General features: G+C 55.6%; 1 protein-coding gene across 1 annotated transcript in view; it reads left to right on the forward strand.

The window, feature by feature from the left end:
• The window catches only part of LOC105189000 (uncharacterized), a 338,666-nt gene that overhangs the window by 265,649 nt on the left and 46,854 nt on the right, over nucleotides 1-26,163 (forward strand). Inside the window, 1 exon segment of the mRNA XM_019844040.2 lies at nucleotides 23,258-23,383. Coding sequence (XP_019699599.2) covers nucleotides 23,258-23,383 — 126 coding nt within the window.

Here is a 26,163-nt window from a genome sequence, read left to right on the forward strand (position 1 = left end):
CGTTCTTTCCCCTCCCCCTTCTGCCTCCTCCGGCAGGTCCCTTTTCCTTAATTTAGCGACGCGTCAGGAAAGTATCGCGTTCCCGATCGCCGGAGATTTACGATCGCCAATCCACTTTCGTACATTACTCAGAACGAATTTATACGACGCGGCTTATTGGATCACATCGCGCCGGCTTGTAAGGAGCGACAGACCGGCGCGGCGGGAGGGAGGGAGGGGCGGGGGGTGGGCTGCGAGCTCTCCTCTTTCGCCGTGGCTGGAAACAGGTTGCCGCCGCCGCCGCCGTGACTGCGACGACACCTGCTCTCGGACCTGAAAATTCTTTCGCGAGGCCCCAGGGCCCTTATCGAGTTTGCTCATCTCCAATCAGGCTCACCGCGGGCCAATGAATAATCCTGGCGATATTTCGTCGACATTAAATCGCCGTATACCTCTGCCCGCATGCCCGTCGTTACTCATCGCGTCCTACCGCGCTCGCGCGCTCTCTCGTTACTTCGTAATTATTTTCTCAACGAGGCTAACGCTGGAATTTGGCCTTCAGCTCAAGAACAGCGCCGAAGAGCGCTTGTTTCAATGGAAATCCTGCCGGGTCTCTCCTCTCCTGCGCCGCTCCGCCGCGCATGCTTGCTCTCGCATGCTTAATCCAATACCGTTCGGAAACGTTTTTGATACCGCGAGCCAACCGAATGAAAATCACACGTCCGCGCGGAGGACTCTAACCGTGATCGCGGCTGCCAATCCTGTCGTACCGAAACCTACGAAAATCCGCAGGATCAAGAAAATGACGAGTGAAAGACGGCTTTGTCGTTTAACGAGAGAGCGACGCGATCGTATCGTCCCCGCGCGCGCGTGTGCCTTCGCGGCAGTAAAAGCTAAAGCTCTCGGAGAGAGAGTCGGGACGAAAGTGTTACTAACGGTCTCTCTTCATTTGACGACCTTGAAGCGCAAGCGGACACCGATCCGCGCGGGGGTACAATCGCGGCCGCGGAGACTTTCTTTTTTCGCCGGCGGGTTCAGCGCTGGCTGCAACGAGATCGCGTAACGCCCGCTCTCGGCAGTCCCGTTTCTTTCGCTCGCGGAAGGTCGCGACGGTAAAAAGGAGATCCGAAAGCGCGCTCTTCCTGCGGTCGAGCCCCGATGATCCGCAAACCTGGTGGTTAGCGCGCGCGCGCGCGGGGGGGGAGTAGGGGCAGGACATTACGTCCTTCCTGCGCGCGTTTTCCTCCTTTTCTCTCCCGCGGGTGGGCAGCAGCCGCGCCGCGAGTTCCCGAGTCGCTGATTCCCCATGCATATCGACCGAGTCGTCGTCTGCAAGATCCTGCGCGCCATTAATGCGCTCCACTAACTTTCTACCAAATTGATCTCGATATTATTAATCCAACGCGCACGTTGAAATCAGTTTCGGTGAAATCGCAACCACGCGCGAGCGCGAGCGCGAGCGCGCGCCGAATGTGATACTTTTGCCGCTCGGGCCGCGCGCCGTTCTTATCGGCGCGCGCTCGCACCGCGCTGCTCGGGATACACCGCGAGAGATTACAGTGTTTCCGGGGAGTAATCATCGCGTAATGACTCTATCGCCAAGTAGAAGATACGTCCGCGGAGCCGCGCGCCGCTCCCGTGCGTGTGTGATTTCGCGCTGTTGCGAGGAACGAGGGCACGAAATGACGGCGGCGCGAATTACCGGGTTAAATCGCGAGATCAAGCGTGCGATTTGCGCCGAGAGGTGGTCGTCGTCGCACAGCTCGACGGAATATCGCGACTCGGAGAGGAATCATTGCTCGCTACTCGAATTATCAGCTATCGATAATTTCCCGATGATCAGCGGAAACGGCCCGGCTAATCGGCTCCGTTGCTTCGCTCGCGACAGGATATCATCGCCCCCCCCCCCTCCTCACCTTTTTGTTAATCGCAGATAAATTCGGACCTCCGATTGTCCCTGACAAGCGAGTTAGCCGCGGAAAGAGAGGAAGAGAATCCGCATTTCTTTTTATCTCCTGCGATAACGAGTGTCAGCTGCGGACTGGGTTCGCGAGGACATTGCATCGATCCCCCGGGACCTTATCGAGTCCGCCGGCCGACATAACGATCCGCAACGGCGCGACGCAATCGTGCTATCGGCAGTGGGTTTCACGATCCTCGATCGGGCCTTTGTCGATCTTTTGTGTCTCGTAGCTGACCGGAGACGTTGTTTTCGCGACGATAAGGCACGTCGAATCACGAGGCGCCGCCGCCGCCGCCGCCGCCGTCTCCTTCTCGCAGACCGGCCATTCTTGTGCAATCCTTTAAGACCCGTATAAATTATATATCCCCGTTCCTCCATCCGTCGTCGTTGCGACACTTCTCCCCTCCGCCGCCCCTCGTTCTCTCCCTCGTGGCACGCTCTCTCGCTTTCCTCTTCTTCTGCCGCTGGCCGGCCGATGGCTGTCGCGAGCGACTTTTATTGCCGGTGCTGTAACCACCGTCGTAACGTGTACGTGTATATAGATGCCCACTTTGTCGCGAGCGAGTGTCGCAAACGAGAGTGCGCGACACTCGCTCGGCCGCCGCTCTCGGCGAGTATTGCGGTTACACGTGGTCGATCGGGAACGCAATCGCGAGAGCGTGGTCGTAATTTGCGCGCGGGATTCCACGCGGGAGTCGTCATTACCGTCCTCCTCGCGCTCGATTTTGCCCGCTCGCGACTGGCGTAGGACGCGCCGCGGCTCGACGCTCGCGAGACTCGTCTGATTCGCGTTGCGCAAGCTAAGGGGGCTAAGCGGACTCGGGGGCGCCAAGTGCATTCAGTGTGTGTGTGTATCGGGTGACGGAGTTACCCGACTAGAAATTTATCCCATGGTCCTGATTGGTTAACCTCATTTGGACGTCAAGTCCCAATAAGGTAATACCTTGTCGGGTCCTGGTAAGTCATGTAACGCAACGTGGATATCAGGATCTTAGTAAGGATTCATAGTCAGGTCCTTATTGAGTTACCTTATGGAATCTTTTTTTTTTTTTTTTTTTTTTTCTTCAAATTATGGCTCCTGATTACTCGCCACGGCTATACTGGACGATGACGTTAGAAATAAGAAACGACACGCTGAGAATTTCATGACTTTCATGTCATTTCCAAATAATAAGATATTTGCGTGAAATAATACTTTAGATCGCTTGAGCATGCTTGTAAAATGTTTCGGAAAAGAAACATAAAATGAATATCATAACATCATAAAGTAGTGTTAAAGAGAAAAAAGAGTTGCATGTCACGTTAATTTTACAACTATTTATCGACTGCTGAAAAAAGGATAGTTTCTGTAGCATTTTACAAGCATTATTCAAGTGATCCGAAGTGTTTTTTCAATGCAAACATCTTTATATTTGGAAATGACACTGAAAGATTCTTTTGTTAAAACTTGATAATGCAAATCATATTAGATACAATGAATAAGACCCCGACAAGGACCTGATTAACTCAACCATATTATATCATACACTAGGTTGATACATTAAGTCCTAATGTGGACCCAATCATTATAATCTTATAAAGATCTTCCTTTGTCTCATTTGTCGTTAGGACATTATAAGGACTGACTGACTTACTCAGGTGATCACCTTTCATTCGCTCCATCAGGTCCTTATCAATGTTAGGTGAACCTGATCAAAATTTCTTGTCGGGTACTCGCGCCTCTCGCCGGAAGATATCGCGAGATTTTAATCGGCGCGTTAGACCTCACTGGGATGGCGGATCCAGTTTCGGAGCATGTGTGTCAACGAGGCTGCGTGCACCGGCGAGAATTGGATCAAGGTGCTTCCTTCGGCGTCAGCAGCGGAGAACGCGTCCGGCGAATGTTGATTTTAATTTCCGTCCGGATAATCGACTGGAGAACACGATATCGGATCGAGATGAAGTAAGAAATGAAACAAGACAACGAGATTAAACGATGACCAAATTGAAGCGAGTCAAGTACAAGCTGTGTATGTAAATCACGCAATTTACGCAAGTTGCATCTTCGGTCGCGTGACGGATCCAAGTCGCGCCGGCGTCGCGTCGCGCGCAAGGGGAGACTCGGAGCTTCTCCGACTGGATACGCGCCGCGCTAATGTGTGCGTGATATAACGGCAGCTTCCAACGCGATGCTCTTTTACGTGAAAATTAGACGCAGAAACGTCAACGGGGGAATCTATCGTCGCGGAGTGTTCGAGGGGCTCCGTGTCGAACGTGTGTGAGTCAGCGAACCCGGCGCATCGCCGACACGCGGGACAGCTTGCCGGTTCCTGGAACGCCCTGGTATGCTAATTGCAAGGGCCGTGCGTAAGCGTGTACGTGCGTACGCGCGGTATGTTGCGTGCACGTACGACGCGTGTATGTCGGTCCACCTGAACGCACGCGCGCAGGCAGGGCGACTGCCCGGGCGGCGAGGAGGCGCGCGGTCTAAGCCGGCTCCTGCGGTCCTCTTTCTCGCCAGGAACGGACGTTGAGGTATCAGGCGATCCGGAGTTATTCGTTTCTACGGAGCGGCGCGCCGCGCCGAAGGACATGTTTTCGCACAATTTAGAGACTCGCAGACAGATACTTCTCCTCGAGCGAGTTATTTCCCGTCGGACTCCTCGGCAGTCGGCGAGGCTGAAGTTTAGGGCTCGCCGTAGCTCGACGGTTGTCCCCAACGATAAAGAATCGTCGATCGGCGCCCCCGAGTTGTCTCACAATCTCGATCGTCCGATTGAGAGGCGTCCCTGCTCCTCCGCGTTGTGAAACGCGTCTCGGGGATCGCGGAACTCGTCGCGAAGAAGACGAGCGCTCTCGCTCACGACACGACCGAACATGCTCGCGTCCCAACACGCGACGTCCCGTCGCGCGGGGACGAGTTCCGCGGCGGCGAAACCGCCCGGATGATTAATTCGATTCGTTAATTAAGCGGAGTTAATGCTGCGCCGAGGGTACTCGAGCGCGGATCGCCGTCGGTTTCCCGCGTCCGCTTGCCCCTCGCTCGAGTCGCTCGTTACTCGCGAGAGGAAACGGCACGGAAATTGCACGTGATCGTCCACGATCCTCCTAGTCTTCGTCGTCGTCGTCGTCGTCGTCGTCGTCGTAGTGCTGCTCGCTTATTCCCGTTTACCCGGGCGAGCGGCAAAAATTCTAATTGATATGCATGATAATGCGGGCAATTACGCGGCCTAGGCGCAGCGAGGCCGGCCGCGGCGAGGAAGTCGCGGCACGGCCACGGGGATGTATTCTCACTTGCCCGGCCGAGGCAGCAGCGGAAGAAGAGAAGAGAAGAGCAGAACGCGCAGAGCGCGCGCATCCTCTCTCGCGCGCTCTCGCGCGATGCTATCGTAATTAATCTCGAGGCGAGGCGGGACGCGCCAAGTGGGCTGTGACAAATTCCCGACGGTATCGGGCCGCAAGTAGCTCATTATTATCGCTACTCTTGCGCCCGGTGTTGTCTCTGGCGATCCTAATCGACGCTGATCTCCGCGGTGGTACCGGGCCCGTCGTTTCGCTGCATCACCGCGCAGCATCTGCAATTTCATCGCGGACAAAGCTACGTATGCAGACTCGCGCGCGATCGCCGGGACGATCGCCCGGAGAGATCTCTGATCCGCGGCCGCAGATACCGGCGCTGGTGCATATTATCGTTGCATAGTCGGCGGGCTGCATTAACGTGCCGATACAATGTTTAATTCATATTCTGGAGTGAGCGAGAGGCGGCGGCGGCGGCGGCGGAGAGGAGCGTCCGAGGAGCGGAGAGAGAGAGAGAGAGAGAGAGAGAGAGAGAGAGACGTTCGTTACAAAAGAATCGAGCCAGGAACGCCGGAACACGGCTCGTTCATCGCGAGCTGATCATTCCCTGCGCGCGAGTGTTTAATCACGAGAGCGACGGAGAAGGAGAGAGAACGCGACAGGGAGAGGAGCGAGAGGGAAAGGCTAATTAATGTCGACTGGCATCCGAGCGGCGGAAGCGTTAACAATGAGCCGTTCTCGTTCTCAGGAAGCGAGGCGCGCGCTCCTTGGCGCGGATCTCACGCGGAAGGGCGCTGCTTGACCCTCGAATCCGGTTCACGAACAATTTGCTATTATTTTTCGGCGAGGGCCCGAAGGAAGAGCGAGCGCGGTAGGAGGGCAAGGGGGAGGGGTGCTCTGAAAAGCGCGCTGCAAATCGAACACGCGACTGCGAGCGCGAGCACTCGTGAATTATGCGGCGCGGGTTCTCGAGTCCCCCCGCCGGTGGTCATACTCGTTCGTCCGAGAGATCCTCCGGCTGGACGAAGATCCTTATTACAGGAAATGGCTTCACGAGAGAGAGAGAGAGAGAGAGAGACCTGGTCGCGTCATTAGGTATGCATGGTCCCGACCGCAGGCACGACTCCGCATGAGACCTTCTAATCTTCCAGCGATCCAGCGCGCGCTCCTCGCTGGGCTGTTTCGCGACAGTCGCGGGAATAGCTCGTTATTTTTTGCGTTTTTTTGCGTTCCGCGACGGATCTCCGTTTCAGTTTCGCCCGGCAGCTCGAGAGAGCCCAGGCGCAGTGTCGGCGCAGCGGCGACGACGTCACTGCGCCGTCAGTGAAATGAAATGGTAATGCCGATATTTCTCGTACGATGCCCTCTTTCTTTTTTTCTCTCCCTCTCTCTTTCTCTCTCTCTCTCTCTCTCCCTCTCTCTCTCCCTCCCTCTCTCTCTCTCCCTCTCTCTCTCTCTCTCTCTCTCGTGTAATGCGTGTCCCTCACCGACGACGATAAGTACCGCCGCGATAATAGCGTTCAGTGCTCCGCCAAGTGGCCGTCTGCGTGCGGATTTAACGACGACGCGTCGCGCGACGCGTCTCATCATCGCACATTTGCATCCTCGCGCGCTGAAGCAGTCGCTAGTTTTTCAAAAACACGCGATCAAGATTGCACGACGCACACACACACACACACACACAAGAGAGCGGCGGGAACTTGCGATTCAATTACTCGCTCTCTAACGCGTAAAGTCCGCCGCCGCCAACGAGCAACGAAAGGCGAAAGGACGAACGCGCGTCGCGTCGAACGGTCTCTCGTTCGCCGGCTCGCCCCGTACGTGCACCTCTGAAAATCGAAGGTGTGTAGCAGGGGCGACGACGTTCCGAGAGCCTGGTGCGTCGCGCGGCAGGTGGGGCGTGCGGTGGCCGGCGTGGCGTAGTAGGTACGTCTTAACCTGAGATCAGTCCGGGCATCAGTGAGTGCTTCTCTGCCGGCAGCATCCGAGCGCGGCGGAACGTTGTCGCGCGCGGCGCCGGAAACCGGCGGCGTCGGCTCTCTCTCTCTCTCTCTCTCTCTCTCTCTCTCTCTCTCTCTCTCTCTCTCGAGCGCGTCATTAGCGGCCGCGGCGGCCTGTCTCGGCGATAATCTCGTGCGATCGTGAATGTGAACGTGAAGGTGAAGGTGAACCGGGCTGCGTCTCGCGACGAATCTTCGCGAGCGATCGCCGCGAGTGAACTTGAACTTTTCCGGAGCGACTTTTCCCCACCTGCCGACGAGCGCGGTGCGCTCGATGAGCCGCGGCGAGATCGGATGACAAATCGGCGCTACGTCGCGAGCGCGGTGAACGGCTGAAAAATGTGCTGCTGCGAGATCGGATCACGGAACATCGTGTGGACATTCCCCGTTGACACGTACAGATAGACGTGAGTGAGCCGAAGCGCGGTCTGCTTATCACGATTCACGTATGAGCTGCTCCTCTCCGAGCGGCTTTGCCCGAGTACGAGAGCCTTGCGCGGTTCTTTCCTCCTCGACGCGTCGCCAATGAAGCGGCTATTCATTTCCACGTCCGCGTCGATACGATACTCGCGCTCTCGCGGAGGAGAACCCCCCTCCCCCGTGGCTCTCTCAGTCCGGGAGATTCATTGAACGCTCGCGGTGTATAACGCAGCTTCTCGTCGCCTATTAGCGCGACTGTGCTCGTTCCATTCATGAATTGATCATGGCGAAAGTATCGCGCCGTTGCTTTCTGGGGCGTTTCACGTTCGATGACCCACAATTCGCAGCGCCCGCGCTCGCGCTCGCGCTCGCCCGTTACTTATCGTCCTTCGCGTATCGCTTATCCGGGGGAACATCCAGCTATCATTAAACGGAGATATCTCTCTCTCTCTCTCTCTCTCTCTCTCTCTCTCTCTCTCTCTCTCCTCGATCGCGACTGAGACCTTACAGGCCTCACGATCCCTTATCGACGCGACCACCAACCCCCCGGGCCGTGTTGCAAGCGTCGGAGAAAAAAGTGTTACAGGCTCCGGCCATCGAGGATCCTTCACGGATCGCCGCGAGAGATACCGATCGCGCCACTCTCCGAGAGGCGGCGTGACAGGTACACTCGAGCTCGGTTTTCGACGTGGACCGGTCCGCGAGAGCGCGCACGGCCCCGGATGACTTCCCCGGCTCGCCGAGGACGCGCCGAGGTCCGCTCGTCGCGACGCGTCGCGTCGCGTCGAGTCGGGACCGCCCGAGACCCCGTGGTGTGTGGTCCTCTGAAAAAGTCCACCGGGCGACCACCGAACACAAAGCGCGGGACGAATGAGGATGGGGTGGGATGGGGGGAGTCGGTCGCGCGCGCGCGCGCGCGAGTGCAATAAAGAAAGAGAGATATAGGCGACGAGAGAAGGCGATGGCGCGACCCGAAGGAGAATAGCGACTCCCATCCTCGGCTCCCAAGGTGATTTACGCCTCGCCAATGGCGTCTTTTGTCTAGCCGAGCGCCTGTCAGGCGTGTTTGATTTTCGCAATATATTATGCGCACGGCGAATTATATATTGCGGGCTCCGCGGTCGTCGCCGGCCGCCGCCGCCGCAGCGGCGGCGGTGATAATTCACGGCGCCCAAGTGAGAGACCGGGCCACGGACGCGGCTCCGCTTCCTCTCGCTTATCCCAGCGTTAATGTCTCCCGCGTGCCGGCCCCGTGCGCGGGAAATGACCGGCTGTCGCGCGCGAGATCTTCCGGCATTCAGCCCGCTTCCCACGCCGCGCGGATAGCGAAAGTGGTTCGATCGTTGAATCGAGTCGCTCTGACAAGTGAATATCCTCTGGAGAAACTTATGATTTGTGATGTCCAGAGGCACATCGATCGACGCTAGCGTGTGTGTATGTGCCCGTGTGCGAGACGATATGGTTCAAAATTGCAGCGACAATCTTCGCTGTGCGCCCTCGCGGGACTCCAGCTCGGTGACCTTTAGATTCGTTTCCGGACAGGGAGCGGGCTCCACTTTCCAATAATTCCTCGACAGAGTCGCGCGTAATTCGAAATTAGACGGTGATTCGCGCGGGTGATTCATGATCATGCTCGCGATCGTTCGGCTCCTGCTTGCTTTTTCACGGAATTACAAGCCGCGACGATTTCGTTAGCAGCGTGTCGCTGCACGTGTGTGTCCGTGCACGGCGTGTAGGTTAGGTTACAGCATGATCGGAAACGGGCGACAACATCCGCCGACTCGAACAATGCTCCCCTCTGTCTTGCCGGAGCGCAGTTTTGTAAACAGGAAAAGCGGGCACCGTGAAACTCGCGCGCGCGCTGCCGTCGTGCGTGTAAATGTGTGTACACGTGTAATTAGTTTTTTCACGCTCGCCGCGCAGCGGCCGCGCTGAATGGCTTAAAGAGCCGTCACATAAAAGCGGTCCTGTTACGGACGGCGTGCTTATCTTATCGAGAAAACGCCGTGTCGCGCGTGATAGCGTTCCCCTGCCCGCCCGCCCGCCCCCCCTCTCGCCCCGCTTATCCCCGTGTTCCTTGAAATTGCTTCTTCAACCCGCCCCCTCGTAAATAACAGCCGGACGAGGAGAGAGGGACGGGACGAGACTTGATGGCGTGCATTAGGGTGGAGCCGAGCTTTAATATCGCCTAGATTATATAGGATGTCCTTAGGAACGTCGCGGGGACAGTTTATTCCCTCGACTGTCGGGCCGAGAGACACCCGTATGCGCGTATGATCGATCGTTCTGAAATACGATAAATACAGAGCGAGTGCGCAAAGTATACGCGACGATATTTTCGAAAGTGATCGATCACACACACACACACACACATACACACACGTGCGCGCGCGCGAAAGGCCGGGCGAGATAACGCGAGTCTGCCGTTATTGCGTAAGCATGCATGACACACAGGTTGAGGTGTTTCTAATCAGAGGTCAATTAATGTCCCCGGCAGACATCGGCAGAATTTCCCGTGATATGAGAGCACACTTTGCTTACGGCAAGTCGCTCGTTTCAGTTTCATTTGGCGCCCTTCATGGCGCACCGTGTGTGGCATTACCGCAAATATCATCCTCTTATTCATTAGTTAGAAAGAAAAAGAAGCGGAGGAAGAGAGAGAAAGGCAAACGGCTTTGCGTGTCGCAGAGCGAAGCCGAAGGCTCGGCAGAGATCTGTCTTCGTAAGGAGGATCTTTTTTCGCCGACTCGCTCGCTCTCGTCATGTCGTGAGATATTCGTGATAAATTTCGCGAGTAGCCGTCACAGCGGCGGGGGCGGCGAACGGGCGCGCTCACCTTTTGTGCCGGTGAGAATCCTCGCGGTCGGTGCAGCGAAAGAGAGCATGCCGGTTATCTCTTCGGATCGCGATATTGACGCGAGCGAGCGAGCGGAGAAAGGGAGCGTGTCTCGTTTTCGGGCTCGTCGAGGTCCTTTTGTCGACGCGCAAAGTCCGTCGACCCCGAACGGCATCCCGCTTTCGGCAGCGCGCGCGGTGACAGCGCGTTTTATCGTCGCTCACGACGACTACGACGACGACGACGACGACGACGACGACGACGTCGACGACGACGGGCGTTCCCACGAGGAGACTTTGTCGAGAAAACGTCGTCGTCGTCGTCGGTCTCTCTCCTACGGCCGTGGTGTGCGAGTGTGTGCGGCCGATAAGCAGATCGAATGGCATCGATTAACGAACCGACCGGCGCAGATAAGACTCGGCGAATCGAGTCGGAGATGGCACTCTGCTGTCTTTTTTGCGCCGCAAATTAGAACCTGCGAACAACCGGCAGGCCGTCGTAACGAGTCCCCGTAGCCTGTAATCTGTAATCCATAACCCGTAATCTGCGCGCGATCGCAATCTCTGCTTGTAAATTAGATTTTCAACAAAACTCTCTCTAGCGCGCTCGCTTACTCCCTCGTCCGTCCGTCCGTCCGTCCGCTCGTTCGCGCTCCCGTGTAACAACGTGCGACCACCTCGCGCGCATCACGTATCGCGGATTCAATTCCTCCTCAAGAGCTTAATCCCCCCCCCTCTCCTCCTCCCTCCCGACGAAACGCTTTCGGCGAATAGACGCGTGAGACTCGAGCGCCGTATCGAGCGGATCGGGTTCTCCGCGATCCGGACGACGAAGATGGAGACTCGTCTATAATCTCGTATTCTCCCGGGATATCCTGCGTGCGCACGCACGAGCGAATCATTGACAAGTTATTCGAAGAGCGGAGGATCGATCCTGCGAACGGCTCGCGGCCCAATAAATCGTAACGAAGCCCAGCGCGCGGCGGCAGCAGCAGCCCTTCTCCTTTCCTGCCGGAGATCGGAGTACAAACAAATCATGTATCTTTATTACGGTAATAACCATAATCTCGCTCCCCCTCTCCCGGCGCAAAGGCCCCTTTCCTCCGTGCACATTACACCGGGGCAGGAGGGGCGGGGGGGGCGGAGGGGGCATCGCCGCAGTCCTCTTCCTCGTAGCTGCGTAATCAGTTGGCGTCCACTTTGCCGAACGCGGCTCCCTCGTCGTATGAATCGCCTCCCATCGCGATTTCGCCGATCAAAACGGGGGAGGGCTCCCCCGGATACGAAGCGGACTCGCTGATCCCGGAAGTTTAATGACGCGACTAATGAAAGGAAGCCCGTGGTGTCTCCCCCTCTCATCCGCGGCTCGAGCTCAGCCCGTTTTCGTTCGTCGCTCCGCTTCCCCGGACTCGGCCGGCTGTCACAGCCGTAGAGCGCGCGGAGTCTCTCTCTCTCTCTCGATCGCGTAACCGTATATAATTTTACGTCGGCCAAGGACGCTCACGAGGAAGGAAGCGCGCGCGAGCCTCCTTTTCATCCCGACGGCGGCAAAGCGAGAAGCGCATCACGCAGGTGATGCGCGCGCGCGAGCGAGCGGCGGCGGCCGCCGCAGGAAGTCTGTAAAATCGGCTGCTTAACGCTTCCGTAGAATTTACTGAGAAATACACTCGACTCTGCGTCCCTTAATTAGAATCTGCTTACCTCCGGCGAAGGGTTACATATTTTAGAGGACACGCGTAATAACGGCTGACGGAAACATACCGCCGCGCCCCCTTGTCGCAAGGGGCCCACACCTCGCTATGCAGGAACGGGGCGCGGGGGAGGGGGGGGGTGGAGTACGATTGCTCCTTGGTTATACGGTCGCGCAGAGGATATCGCGGGCTCCACCACGGGATTGTGTCGTCCTTATGAGCCCTCTCGTTAAGACATTCGCGCCTTTTAATGAGCAGCGCTGTGCGCGCGCAACGGGTTTATGGGAAGGGACGCCATACATGGCGCGGAAGCGAGGAGTCCGCTCGTAAAATATGATGCGTATCTTCTTATTAGGAGTAAATTGTATCCTCATTATATGCCTCGCGCATTTCTCCGCGCGCCACGCCACGCTACGCCACGCCACGCCACGCCACACCGCGCTGGGGCCCGGGCCCGGGCCCGGGCCCGGGCTCGTTCTCGTTCTCGTTCTCGTTTCGCCGTTTGCCTCGCGCGATCGGACGCCGCGCCGAGCAATCAACGAGAGAGCGCACCTGCAACGAGATCCGCCGACGATACCGATGATTGTCGTCGTCGCGTTGCGTTGCGCGCGCGCGCGCGCGCGCAACACACAAAGCGCAAGTCGAAAGCGACGCTCGTCGTCTGTCCCGCCGCGCGCCGACCTGCTTACGTGAACGCTCTCTTGCCGAGACGCCGTCTATCTCTCGTCCGCGATCGAGGATTACCGAAAGTGTCGGAGTCGTGAGAGCATGGGTCGATCAATTATTATATATAGGCTAATCGCGCTCGAGGTTCAGGTCGCGAGTCGCTCGAGCAGAGCGGGAAACGTCGCCGGATTTTTCCTGAAGCCTCAGCGGGACTCTCACGCGACGAACGCGTACTCCTCGGTTCGTTTCGGCGCGGCGGGCCGGTGGAATTTTCGACACGCTTAGAACGACGAAGTTTCTCGCGCGCGTTCCGTGTTCCGCAAATCTCACACGGGAGAATGTGTTACGTCAGCGCGCACGCTAACGTAACGTGAGCTCATCTGTGAGCGTTATCCTAAATGAGCTCGTGAATCGACAGGCGACACACGCTGGCGCGCGGTCTCTCTTCAAGTCCGCGGCGGTCCGCTCTCCGCTCTCACTCCGCCGGGCGCGTTAACGACGATGACAAAAACGCCGTTTCCTCGCGAGTGGCGCATAAATCGCCGGCCGTAACTGTAACTCGCGCGGCCGCCACCGCCGCCGATTGACGCCGTAATGTCCGCCTTTCGTCAACGCTAATGCAAATTGCGGAATTATAGTCGCGCCGGCGAATTAGCGCTGGCCGCCGAGATGAAACACGTCCGTGCGGCGCTGCGCCCACGTTGTTCTCACCTGCGCGATAAAAGCTTCCACTTCTCTCACCTACGTAATAGCGACGGATTTCACCGCAAGAATTCACGTGCCTCGCGAGGTCCCTCTTCCACCTATCTCGCGATGAACCTCTCGCTCTCGTTCTACGCCGGCCTCTTAAAGAGCGTCTACGAGCGATCGATAGAACGAATCACGGCCGCGCTTGTGATCCTCGTCCCCGACGTGGCTGGCAAGGCGTGCTTTCTCGCCGCTGTCCTATGCGCGGAGAACAGTCGAGCCGGGTGCAGTCTCGTTTGCAGTCTCATCTTTCCCGCTTGTGCAACGAGCGGTGTAAGAGCAGCCTTTGGCGGTGCGATTATTCACTGCGACGTTGATTGCGCGCATGGCACACATACGCACGCACGGGCCCTCACACCATCGATACTCCCAGCTCGAAATTCGGTTCCTACTTTGAAAGCCGCGCGAGAGGCCGCGAGTGGCACTCCAAGCGCGCGCACTCTCTCGGTACGGTTTTCCTATGAGAGAGCCTCATAGGAAGCGGGTGGCAAACTGGTCACGTGGACCAGGTTCTCTGTTGATTCGACGGAGGCACAAAGCCTTCCCGACTAGAAATTTATCCCATGCTCCTGATCAGCTCTAAGCTCATTTGGACATCAGGTCCCAATAAGGTCGGCTCCTACGTAGTAAGTCATGTGACGCAGCGTGGATATCAGGACCTCCGGATATAAGGAATCATAGTCTGGTCCTTATTGAGTTACCTTATGGAATCCTTATTGCGTGTTTTTTTTTTTTTTCCAAATTATGGCTCCCGAGATTACTCGCCACGGCTATATTGGATGGTGACATTAGAAATAAGAAATGACACGCTGAGAATTCTTCCGTGTCATTTCCAGATAAAAAGATACTTGCGTGAAATAATATCTTAGATCGCTCGAGCGTACTTGTCGTAAAATGTCTCGGAAAAGAAGCATAAAATGAATGTCATAAGATCATGAAGTAAGCGTTAGAGAGAAAAGTTGCATGTTTGCCACTCTCTTCCTACGAGGCTCTCTAGGTTTTCCCGAGCGAAAGATCGCGCATGCGCTCGTGAATATCGAGTATTCCAATTTGTCTCCGGTGAGAGCGATGACCGCGGCCGGTCGCGCGACGCGCGCGCTCTATCGATCAACCGCTCGCGAGCCGCGCGAGCGGCTGATGATATATATTACGCCCGCGCGCTTAGAATTAAGTCTCGGGCGAATCAATCTTCGGCCGGACAAAAGTCCTGCGCGCGTGCGCTCAGGACTTTTATTGACGATCGAGGCCTCGCCGATCCAGTCTCTCGTCCGCTCGGTGTCTCCGCCGTTGACCGGCAGCGTTCCGTCTCGACTTGACTCGTCGGCGCCGTCGGCGGCCGGACGACATTTGATTCGATCTCGCGTCGCTCGGCTGGGAACGCGACGCTGGCCGTGGGGGAATCACTGACTGCGAGCGTTCATCGATACGTTGATCCGCGGCGAGCATCGGCGTGAAATTGTTGCATCGCGCGCGACAGTGGCCGCGCGGATGGAGCGACGTCTGCAGACGCCGCCGCGGAGCGGTAACGGGGGGCATTCAAGACTCGTCGCTGAATATTATCCGCGCAGCGTCCTTTCTGAGGCCGAGCGAGTCGCGATCGAGTCTCCTCGGGAAGAGGAAGAAGAGACCTTCCTCTTCCCGAGCCAGCTGAAGAATCGTCTGTATCGGCAGCTGCAGCTGGAAGGGACTTTTCCCTTTCGCAGAATCTGATCTCATTATCGATAATTCTTTCGCTATTTCACGGGAGGCATCGCGTGTACAGACAGATAGCCAGAGAGAGAGAGAGAGAGGGGGAGGGGTCAGCGGGAGAAAACTCACGATAGAGCGTCAACATTGTTGACAACATAAAATACGTGTACTGTTATATACTCTCCCTCGCCCGCCGCTCTCTCGCGGTGCTCTCTCGCGATGCGACCGCGCGATATCTAAATTACCACGTCAATCAAACGCAGAGTCCGTCGTGCCGACGGACAATCGTCCGCGCGCGCGCGCGCGTTACGGTTCAATTGGCGGGATATAACACGGGACGCGGGACGGAAATCGGACGAACTCCGAGCGATAGCAACTCGCGGATGCTCGCGTGGGCGATCCTCAGCGCGCCGCGGCGATCGGGGCCATTAATCCTGCCGGGTCTCGGGACGGAGAGAAACAAACCCCTTGTGTCCTATAGCGGGATGTTATCAACGTCAAAGCGCGAAAAATGGCCGGCCGAATAAATCGCGCGTCGAAACTCACACGCAGCGCGCGGCCGCGGCGCTTCGCTCCGCTCCTCTTCTCTCCTCTCCTCTCCTCTCCTCTCCTCTCCTCTCCTCTCCTCTCCTCTCCTCTCCTCTTCTCGTGGCTGTTCGCCATTGACAATCGATCCTTTCCAACTCCGCGGGACGTCACGGCGTCATGAAGTTTGCGGCGATTCTCTGCGGCGATGAGGCGATTCGAGGCAGACGCTTTGCCTCTGTCGCGCGATGCGTGTTCATTATCGTCCGAGTGTTCGATAACGCCGCAACTCTCGTTGATTAGTCAAATTGAGTAGAGTGGGTAAGAGAGATGAAGATAATAAAGTGACTGATAAGATACACTAGGGAAAATGTATTGTTGCGTGAACCAAAGTTTTGTTGTGACAACAAAATAATTTGGTTAAAATATGCCCAACAAAACTGTTTAGTTCCTCCTGTAAACAAATATCTTGTTTGATTACGGTTTGTTCGTATAACGTAATACTTTTGTTATGGCAAGCAAAAAGCTTTAACTGTATGAATTTTGTTAAAAATACTATATTTTTTTTTTTTTTTTTTTTTTTAATATACAAAATCTGAATTTTAGTGCACAAGAAGACAAAATAGCATCCATTGGGCATTATTTTGGTTTATGCAAAATAATATTTCGTTATTATGTAATTTTTATGGATAAAATAACCGAAATGCCTAATTTTTATATACGAAGTCTAAGAACAAAATCATTTTCAGGTCCAGAGAACAGAGCAGAAAAATATATTTAGTTGAGACAACTAAATATTTCGTTATATAAAACGAGATATTTGGTTGCTGTTAAAAAATGCCTCAACTAAGCAGTTTTGTTAGAGATACTAAATCTCTTTTCCTGGTGTAGTAGCGTCGAATAAAAATCCGGCGTCCAGAAAAAGTTTTTACCGGCGAATTAAAAAGCTTGCTCAGAGCGAATTAAAAAGCAGCACCGCGTAAGTCACCTGCAATTTCCCCGACGTCTCTCGGTGCGCAATCGTGTCGACTCGAGCACGCCCGGGCCTCGCCTCGCCTCGCTGCGGACACTCGCGCGTGCGCTTCGTTTCCGCGCGGGTTAATTGATTATGTATATATACCGAACGCCGGAACGGCGGACTCGAAAATTAGGTGTTAATTTTGCTCGTTAGACCGCGCGGCCGAGGCCGAGATGCATCCCGTCCGAGGGTCCGCGGCCGTATTCAGCGCGAATACGCGCGCGTCACGCGGACGAAGATAAATTGCGCGGCTACTCGTCGAGGGTGAAACTTTCAATTAATCGCGCTTTGAATACCGCGCTGGCTCGCGCGCGGTCGACAAATCGGCGGCCGCGCCGTGTGTGTTCGCTTTTTAATCAGTCCCGGGCATCTCGAAAATTCGTATTAACCGTACGTCGAACTCTCCCGTCGACGAATCGCGCTCCGTCGACGAGTCATTAAGCTGTCTGACTGTCCGCGCCGCGTTCTCCGGATCTTGGATCGATTTCACGTTCGTTCGACGGCTGCGCAGGCGAGTAGAGCCCGTCGTGGAGACCCGGCGTTTCGATTTCGCGGCTGTTTTCGCAAAGTCGCAAAAATCGCGCGCGAGCGCGTCGCCGCGAGTTAACTCGAAAGTAGCGTAAAGCGCGGATAGTCCTGTCGCAACGCGCTTAAAAATTCGGGTCTCGACAGCCCTCCGAGCTAAGCGCGATCGTGTTCCTGGTTCGACGTCCTCTTTCCTTTCGTTCGTACCGACGAGCCAGCCAGTTAGTTAGCCAGCCAGGCGGTCGCGCCGCGCGAATCTGGGACGATAAAACGAGGCTCGCGTGGCCCGAAAGCCAAACGAGGCGGTGTCGTAAAACGCAGCTTTCGGGAAGGTGCGTCGTTACCGCGTCGGAGGTCTTCATCGCGGGAGAAGTGAGAGGAAGCGGAGAGCCACGCTCGCGCTCGCTCGGCGGATCCGCCCGAATAAGAGCAGAGCCGCGCCGCAAAAAATTCGAGATACTTTCGATCGAATTAGCTCGCGCGCGGTTTACTTTCGCGTGTACGCCCAGGCTATTAAAGCGGAGCACGGAGAGCCGCGCATGCGAGCTACCGCGATGAACAATATCTTTTTTCGTTGCTGTGCAAAGTACTCGAACGGGAAGAGCGGGACTGGCTCTCGTCGACGTTATTTCGCTCGTCAAGCGGGACTCCGACGAGCTTCGTGCAACGGCCGCTTGCTTCGGCGCTTTTTTCCCGGGTGGGTGTTTACTGCCTGGAAAAACCTGGAAAATCAGGGAAAACTCGGGGAATTTGTTTATGCCTGGAAAATCAGGGAAAAGTCCGGGGATTTTATCGGGAATCAGGGAATTTTTTTGAATTTGTTCTTTTTAAAATTTTCTCACATTGTAATAACATAGAACATGAAAGGTCTTTGAAAAGAAAGAAGAATCTGGAAGCAAAGGAGTTAGAAATGAGACGTATACAAATTTTGGAAAGTGCGCAAAAAGAGGCAGAAGCGCTTCGAGAACAAATTGCGACTTTAAAAGAATAATCGAAAATTTTTTTAATATTAAAGTGCAGTGTAAATTTTTATTATGTTTTCGCTGGGTGATGTAACTTACGTTGTTATGTATCGACAAATTTTTATGTTTTGTTTAAACTTTTATAAATCGAAGATACAAGTACAAGTTGCACAATAAATATATATATATATTCATTTGTAAGACACTCAACCCTCTCTGCTTGATTCGTAGATTTTTGGGAAACAGTAACAATTAGAATTTATATGTAGACTTTGATCGACTTAGAGAGGTGAGGTCTAAAAATTCCATCTAAGGAAATCCTAAAAATATTTCCTCAAATGAAAGTTACAGGCATCAGCTCTGATTTAATCAAATTTTACAGTAAATTCAAATTCATTTTACTGTTCCCTGAAAGACCCACGAAAATCATGCGGAGGGTTAAAAAAATACTTTCATTTGACCTGGAATTTTTAACAGATTCCCTGGAACATCAGAGAAAAGTCAGGGAATTTTTTTTCCAGATTTGAGCAAACATCCTGTTTCTTGGAGACACACAGTTTTCTCCTCGAACGACATGTCTTCCTCTTTCTCTCTTTCTCTTTCTACGGTGAGACACGTCGGCGTTCACTGCGGCGAATCCATCAGTATGCAGACGTGTCTCTATCAATATGCAGAGAGAAAGCAAGATCGATGCGCTGACATTGAATCTGGATTTGAATAATTTTGAACAACCGTGCGGCGAGCCGACCGACGTGCCACGATCGTGTGACTCTTCAACATTGATGGTCTCTTCGGGTCTCTGTTGATTTCTATCGCTTCGCTCTTCGAAGACCATATATATCTTTGCGATATCTATATTTAAAAAACCAAAATACGGAAAACGTCCAAAGGTGGATAGAACGCCGTTCCGGCCGTTCGGCGCTTCCAGCTTACTTTTCCTACCCTACAGCGAAAGAGAATCGCGCGCGCTCGAGCTGACCGCTTCGGGGACCAAACACAAGTTCACCCTCTCGTAATCGTAATCCCCCTGAATCGTGGAGAGCCTCGACGAGTACCAATCCGGGGAGAACCTAGCCACGTGGACAATGGCGCGTCACTGCTCCCACGTACTCTCAGCGTCATTCCCTCCGCCACGGTATCGCGATAATTGACCGGCGCGCGCGCGCGCGTTGTAGCGTAGTCATGGGACTTGCGGCGCACAAAACACGCACACACAGCCACACACACGGGCTCTGTCGAATCGAACACGTCGCGCGCGCGCGCGCGCGCGCGTTTTCCATAAGCGATAAGCGATCGCGCGGTCCACGCGCGTGAGAAGATGCCACCACCACGCGGAAGCGGCTCCGAGAGCCGCGCGCCACGACGGAACCTAAATACCTATCGCCCGTTAGGCGTGCACGCTCGCGAGCTCGCGTTTGCACGCTTTGGCGTTTGCACGTTTGCGCGCGCGCGCGCGCGCGTGTAGAGGTGAGATAAAACGCACGCGCGGCCGACGCGACGTCGAGGTCGCGGCGCGTGAGATCGCTGCTGCTGCTGCTGTTGCTGCTGCTGCTGCTGCATGCTAGGAGCAGGCGGAGGATGGGCAGAGGGGGGGGAGGGGGGAGGATCGGTGCGAGCACAGCGTGTTCGTTTGCACGCTCGCACCTGACTCACCTCGCCGTCGCGCCGCGGCCGCGCACGTCCACTCGCGCGTGTGCATGTACACACGTACACGTGTTTACGGTATTTGATCGTCGTTCACTTAGCACGGCCCAGTGACCCGTATAACCTAAGGTCTGCTTATGATCGAAGAGGTTTCCGTGTATCTCTCCCTTAACGGGACGCTACGGGACCCGCGCGTTGCGCGCGTCTCACGAGGATCCTTTCGGTAGTAACAGCGCGCGAGTCCAGTCGGGCCGGGTCAGCCGGAGAACGGACTCTCTTCGTGTGTGTGTGTGTGTGTGTGTGTGTGTCGCGCAAGCCGCGGAATATGGGAGAAACGCGCGAGAGGCCTCTCGCGCGCGATCGGGATCGCGCGTGCTCCTGTCCAAGTTCACAAGGTCGTCGTCATCGTCGTCGTCGTGCGAGGTGTTCGCCCCCTTCGCGTCGCATTTTCAGCTTCGTCGTCGCGGCGATGGCCCGGCGAAATCGTGAAACGGCAGAAAAAGTGCCATGCGCGGAGTGTGCCGGCCGCGCGAGTCCTTGTGATACTTCCCGCCGCCGGATGTTTGCACAGCCGTTTTCGAAATGCGCGCCGCGCGTTACTTTTACGACGGCGGCTCGACTTTTTATTTTCCTCGCTCTCGCTCGCCAGTAGTCCGCCGCCGGTCGATCCGTAATCGACAGAGACCCGGCTCGATTACGGTGGCGCATCTCTCGCGATGTGCCGAGCGGCCGCTCGGCGAGAAATTTGGAATTGGGTAAATAAGCGTCACGCTGCCTCGGCCGCCGCTGCGTCGGCCGTGAAATATTCGTACGGCCGGCTTTTTAAACGCCGGCCACTTTAATGCATGTAATTCCCCCGATGATGATATATTATAATCTTTTTATAGCCGACGCCGCGCGTGCTCGCGAGCGAGCGAGCGAGCGAGCGAGCGTGTACATTAGTTAGCGCGTGATTTAACTTTCGTTTCCCACGTTTGCCTCCCCGACCGATCGATAACTCAACGTTCGAAGCCGAGGAGTTTGCAAAAATGTCAATGCTCCGTCCGACACGTACTCTCATCTGAACGGGAAAAATGGCAAACCCCTTGTCATCGTTATTCCGCTTGACAAACCGTTCGCTTCGCAGGTGGAAAGGCGATTGTCATCAATTACTGGGACGCGCCGCGAATGTTTTTACTCCCGAGTCTTAAATCATTGGCATTTTTCAACGCCCTCGCTCGTTTGCACATCTCACGGTACACTCTCTTCGGAGAGTGCGCTTCATTTTTATATGCTGCTCGTACACACTCCCTTCACTCCTCTCGTTCACCGCGATCACAGCGCGATGCGTTCGCCAGGTGCGAACGGTATTCCGATTCGCACAATGCGCGAGTGTCCATTCCTCGCGTATTTGCCTAGAAATCGCGTCGTCGTGCGTGCGTGCGTCGAGCGCGCGCGCGCGCGCGAGAGAGAGAGAGAGAGAGAGAGATCTAAGCGTGAGATAGAACGCTACCCGCGCGGGATCAAAATCGATACGCGAAATTCCCGCAGCTGCCCGCTCCCACGTCACATCGCGCAAGTAGTTTACACGCACACACTCGAGAGAGAGCCGCTTACAGAAACGTATGCACGACATTCGATCGTCGGCTCTACCTAACGCGGCCCAGTGACCCAAATAAGCCGCGGTTTGCTTATGATCGGCCGGCGGTTTCCATTTCTCCTCGGGCAGCGCACCAGTCGTGCTGCCCTCGGAAGAGCTCCACCGGCAGAGGCGGAGTCCTCGCTTCTTCTTTCCCGCTTCTGGTTAGGTACACCTACGCAACACACACACACACAGAGTTTCGGTGCTAATGCGTCCGCAAACACCACCGGCCAAAAGTACGAGCAACGACCACCCCCCTCGCGCGATCGTGACACTTTTGCCCGCTGCATTTTTGCCCGACGCCACGAGCGCGCGCGCGCGCCGCTCTTATTAGATCGTCCCATACGAGCGATTAATACGTCGGCCGAGCGAGCATTAAGTCGTCATAAGTCCCGGACAATAATTCCCCGGGCGATACCGTCCATCGTTTGTTTGAGAGTTCTGGAGCATGACGGGAAATGTGGTAATACCGGGCGAGAGCGCGCATTCGACGTGGCCCGATGATCGTTATCAGCGGATCGTTCCTGCCGTACGATCACGGTTACGTCATAATGAAGATCGGCGCGATTGCGCAACCAGAGAGAGAGAGAGAGAGAGAGAGAGAAATGTCGAGCGTCGGCGGAGATGCTCTCGCAGCGGGAGAATTGCGCAAGACGCAAAGACTCTTCGGCCGTGACGACGAGCAGTCGCCGATCCACACGAGCTCGTTATCTATTGTCGCGGGCTTTAAATGGCGGCGTATAAATGGCGGAGCGACGACTACGACGACGACGACGACGACATGTGTCCTCGGCGATAGTCCAGGAACGCGCGCGATTCCGCGACCGTGCGACCGCCATAAATAACTCCGCCGCGTGGCCGAGACTGCCAAGTCAGGGACAGCCGCGGCGCGCCGGAGGGCCTTAATTATCCGGCGAATTCGGATGCGCGGGGCGATTACTCACTGTCCAACTGTGCTAAATACCGACATTCTTACAATGTCGGCAGAAGCCGCGCGGCGCGGCGCGTCGCCGTTCTCGGCTCCCGAGAGCCTTAACGCGCGCGATAACACGATAAGTCCGCCCCCCCCCCCCCGTCCTCCGGCTGTCTTTACCCGCCGTCACGCCCGAGGGACGTGCCTTTTTTCTACTCCGCCACCCTCGACGACGCGCGTCTACTTTCGCCGGCGAATGCGTCCTCGCTGCTGAACGAATTCGCGAGCGAGCGGATCGCCCGAGCGTGAGAGATCACTATTATATATAAAGCCCGTCGCGTAAAAGAGTCCCCCGACCTTTCCGGGACCGGTTGCGTTGCATTTTTCAAACTCCGTCGCTTCGTGCGCGCGTCGCAGATCGCACGTCTGCTACTTACCGCTCATTGAAAAATCGACGCGACCAAAGGCCGATGAAAGGCGGCGGCAGGCAACAACAAGCCTTTCTCGAGCGGCGCGACGCGCGTTTCTCATGCTGCCCGATCCGGCTTCGAAAGGTATCGCCGCGCGACACGTGAGCGACGATAACATTGCCCAAAGTTCATCCGCTTTCGAGCGAGCAACACCTTTTGCAAATGTGGCCAGAGTCACATAGAAATAATTAGCTTCCGTCGAATATGAGAAGCTGGGCTATGCCAGCTTTAAACCGAAACGACGCGGCACATATAAGGCGCGCGAGAGAGACGCAGTTGATGAGCCACACCACGTTTCTCTTCTCCGTTGCAGATATTATCCTGGCTCTGCAAGAAAGGCGAGGACATCCTGTCGAAGCACGCACAGCACACTGCGACGAACCTGACGTCGGCGCGGCTTCACGAGCGGGAATTCGAGAAGTTTTACTTCACGTCGATGGTGAGTACCGCGCGCGCGCGCGTCCCGCCGATTGTCCGCACACACACACACACACACACACACACACACACACACACACACAGTTCGTTGTTAATGGAATCGAGAGGAGAGTCCCCGAGGAGGAATCGAGACTCTCGCCTAAGAGAAGAGAGGATTTCACTTTTTTCGCGTCCCATTGAGCCGCCCGTCACGCTTCGATGCGAAAGAAATTCCGTCCCGAGGACTCTCGAAAGGTGGTGGCTGCAACGAGCGCCGAGATAATAAAGGATTCCTTTGTGACGAGCGGAGGCCGTTGCAGAGAGAGAGAGAGAGAGAGAAAGAGAGACCGAGAGACACACCGAGAGAGACCCAAATGCCTCGCCAAATACGTGCGCGCGAGCGTGTTTTCGTTTTCTGATTTACTCGCCGGCGCGAAATGAAGGGGGTCAGCGCGCAGAGGGAGGGAGGGAGGGAGGGAGAAGTCGCACGACAACGACGGGACACACGGAATGATTATTTGTCGCGCACCTGCCCGCTTTTAATACGGCCAAGCCGCGAAGGAAGTGCCCTGCGAGAAAAATACGCGAGGGGCGGAGAAGGCGCGTGAGTGAGACGATGAAGATATCCTTCGAGGTATCCTCTAGTTACGCGCGTCGCGCTCACCGTGCTGCGAAATGTCCGCGCGCGCGAATTAACGGCGACCGCGGCAGGGATGACAACGGCGCGGCGGGGCGGGGATTTTAATCCGCCGCCGTCGCCGTCGCGCTTGGACGGGGTTTCATTTCTCGCCGCTTAATTATTCGTGGAAGCCGAATGAGAAGAAGCGGACGGCGCGCTCTTTACGAGAGACTGCTGCTCATTCGTTTGCATTAATTATCACTGTTCCTCGAAGGCGGTGATTCGCGTGATTTACGCGCGCCCAGCGCCGGCAGCGCGCCGCGCTGATGCGCGTGACGTTTGTTGAAAAAATACGATCGCTGTAATTTTCGTCCCCCCGGGAACTCGTTTCGCCGCGTACGTGGCCGCCGCTTCCAGGCTTTTAGCGCGCGGCCAGGTGTACTCGTGACGTGCGCGTTTCTGAGAAAAGAGACTGGAACACGCACACGAGCTGTGCACTCCAGAGAGGGCACTCGGAGGGTATTTACGAAACTCGCTCGGCTCTTTCGTCGATTCTTCCTGTCTTTCGCTTGGATCCGAGCGATCGGGTGGTGATGAGGTGGTGTGACTTGGTCTCTTCCCAAACTCGCGTTTGTCTTCCGGAGCGAAAGGATCGTCCTCCCGTACAAACATGCTCCTCGCGAGTGTAACAACGCTGAAGGAATCGGATCGATAAGACACCTTTGTCAAAGCCAGCCGTCCCCGAGAAGAATTTCCCCGCCTTACCCGCAGTGCCGGACGACTAGAACTGGCTCCAACAGGTCGCTGTATTACCAACGGATCTAATCTCCCTCCACTCACTTGGTAACAGATTTCCTTGTCCACGTGTATCCTCGCGTGTACGGCAAGTTCCTCCTCTATTCGTGGCGTCTCTCTCTCTCTCTCTCTCTCTCTCTCTCTCTCTCTCTCTCTCTCTCTCTCTCTCTCTCTCTCTCTCTCTCTCGTTCGCAGAGCTGCGCGCATTCGCGCGTTCTCAAACCTGTCAGCCGTGCGAAACCCTCGGAGGCTCGGGAGCGGACGCGATCGGAGCGATTTCTAAACGGGGATTCCCGGCTTGCCATGATCGGTAAGTCGATCGCCTAATCTCATGGCGCCGCCTGCCGGCGCCTTTCTCGCTGTGTTTCCCCGCACCTGCGTAACCGACCGAGCGCGGCGCGCAAATTCAACTGCCTCGGAGGCCGTGAGCGCGCATCGCGCCGACGGTGATTTCCCCATCGACGTCTGCTGTCTGCTTAATCGGCGGGATCGCGCAAGCGCTGTTTAATGGACCGACTCGATATATACCGGTGGGCATTAATTTACGGACGCGGAGGCCGTCTTCCTGGGCAAGTTCCCGGGCAATTAGAGTCGTAGACATCTACCATCTGCCGCCGGAACGGATGATAATGGAGAGTCGGTGAAGCACGAGCGAACGAGTGAAACTCGAACATCGGCATGTCCTCTCGCTGTAAGTGCGTACCGATGTCTCTTTTTATCAATCGATACCGCGGCGATGTGTCAACGAGCGCTCGTTTCCGCTCTTTAACCCTGCGAGACGATGTACCATTGGCGGGATTCTACCCGTTGCGACTCGTCGACTTTCCTCACGCACTTCCTCCCAAGCATTCCCGCATTTACTGACGTTTCGCGACGTTGCTTCAACATCCTTCGAATATCCGTCCGAACGAAGCGAATTGCGAGTTAACGCGCTCTCGACACATTCACGTTTTCTCATCCGAGTATTAATTAATCATGTGTGCGCAAAAGTTAATTCTGATCTGTCCGTGATTGAAACATCATCGTGCCGGGCACAAGAAGGCAACATTCTTCGGCTTACATTCGACGAAAATTATTCTGACAGACGCTCGTTGTATGCAAATCATGTTTGTGCGTGCAGAAATTAGACACGCGCGTCGCAGAGTGAAAGTACACGCTCGACGTCAACGGCAATTATTAATTACGTATTAATATCCGCACGGCAAACGTGCAGCGTGATACTCGTCGAACGAGCGCGATGCGAGAGAGTGCCGTGGCGACGACGACGACGACGTGCGGGTAGCGGCGTCCCGCGGATCTTGTCTTCGCAAGGTTAATTAAACGCGGTTACACGACACTCGGTGCGCGGCAATTAAACGATCGTTAAGCGTTACGCGACGAGCCAGAAT

This window comes from Harpegnathos saltator, unplaced genomic scaffold (genome assembly GCF_003227715.2).
Source record: "Harpegnathos saltator strain DR-91 unplaced genomic scaffold, Hsal_v8.6 scaffold785, whole genome shotgun sequence".
NCBI classification, from domain to species: Eukaryota; Metazoa; Arthropoda; class Insecta; order Hymenoptera; family Formicidae; genus Harpegnathos; species Harpegnathos saltator.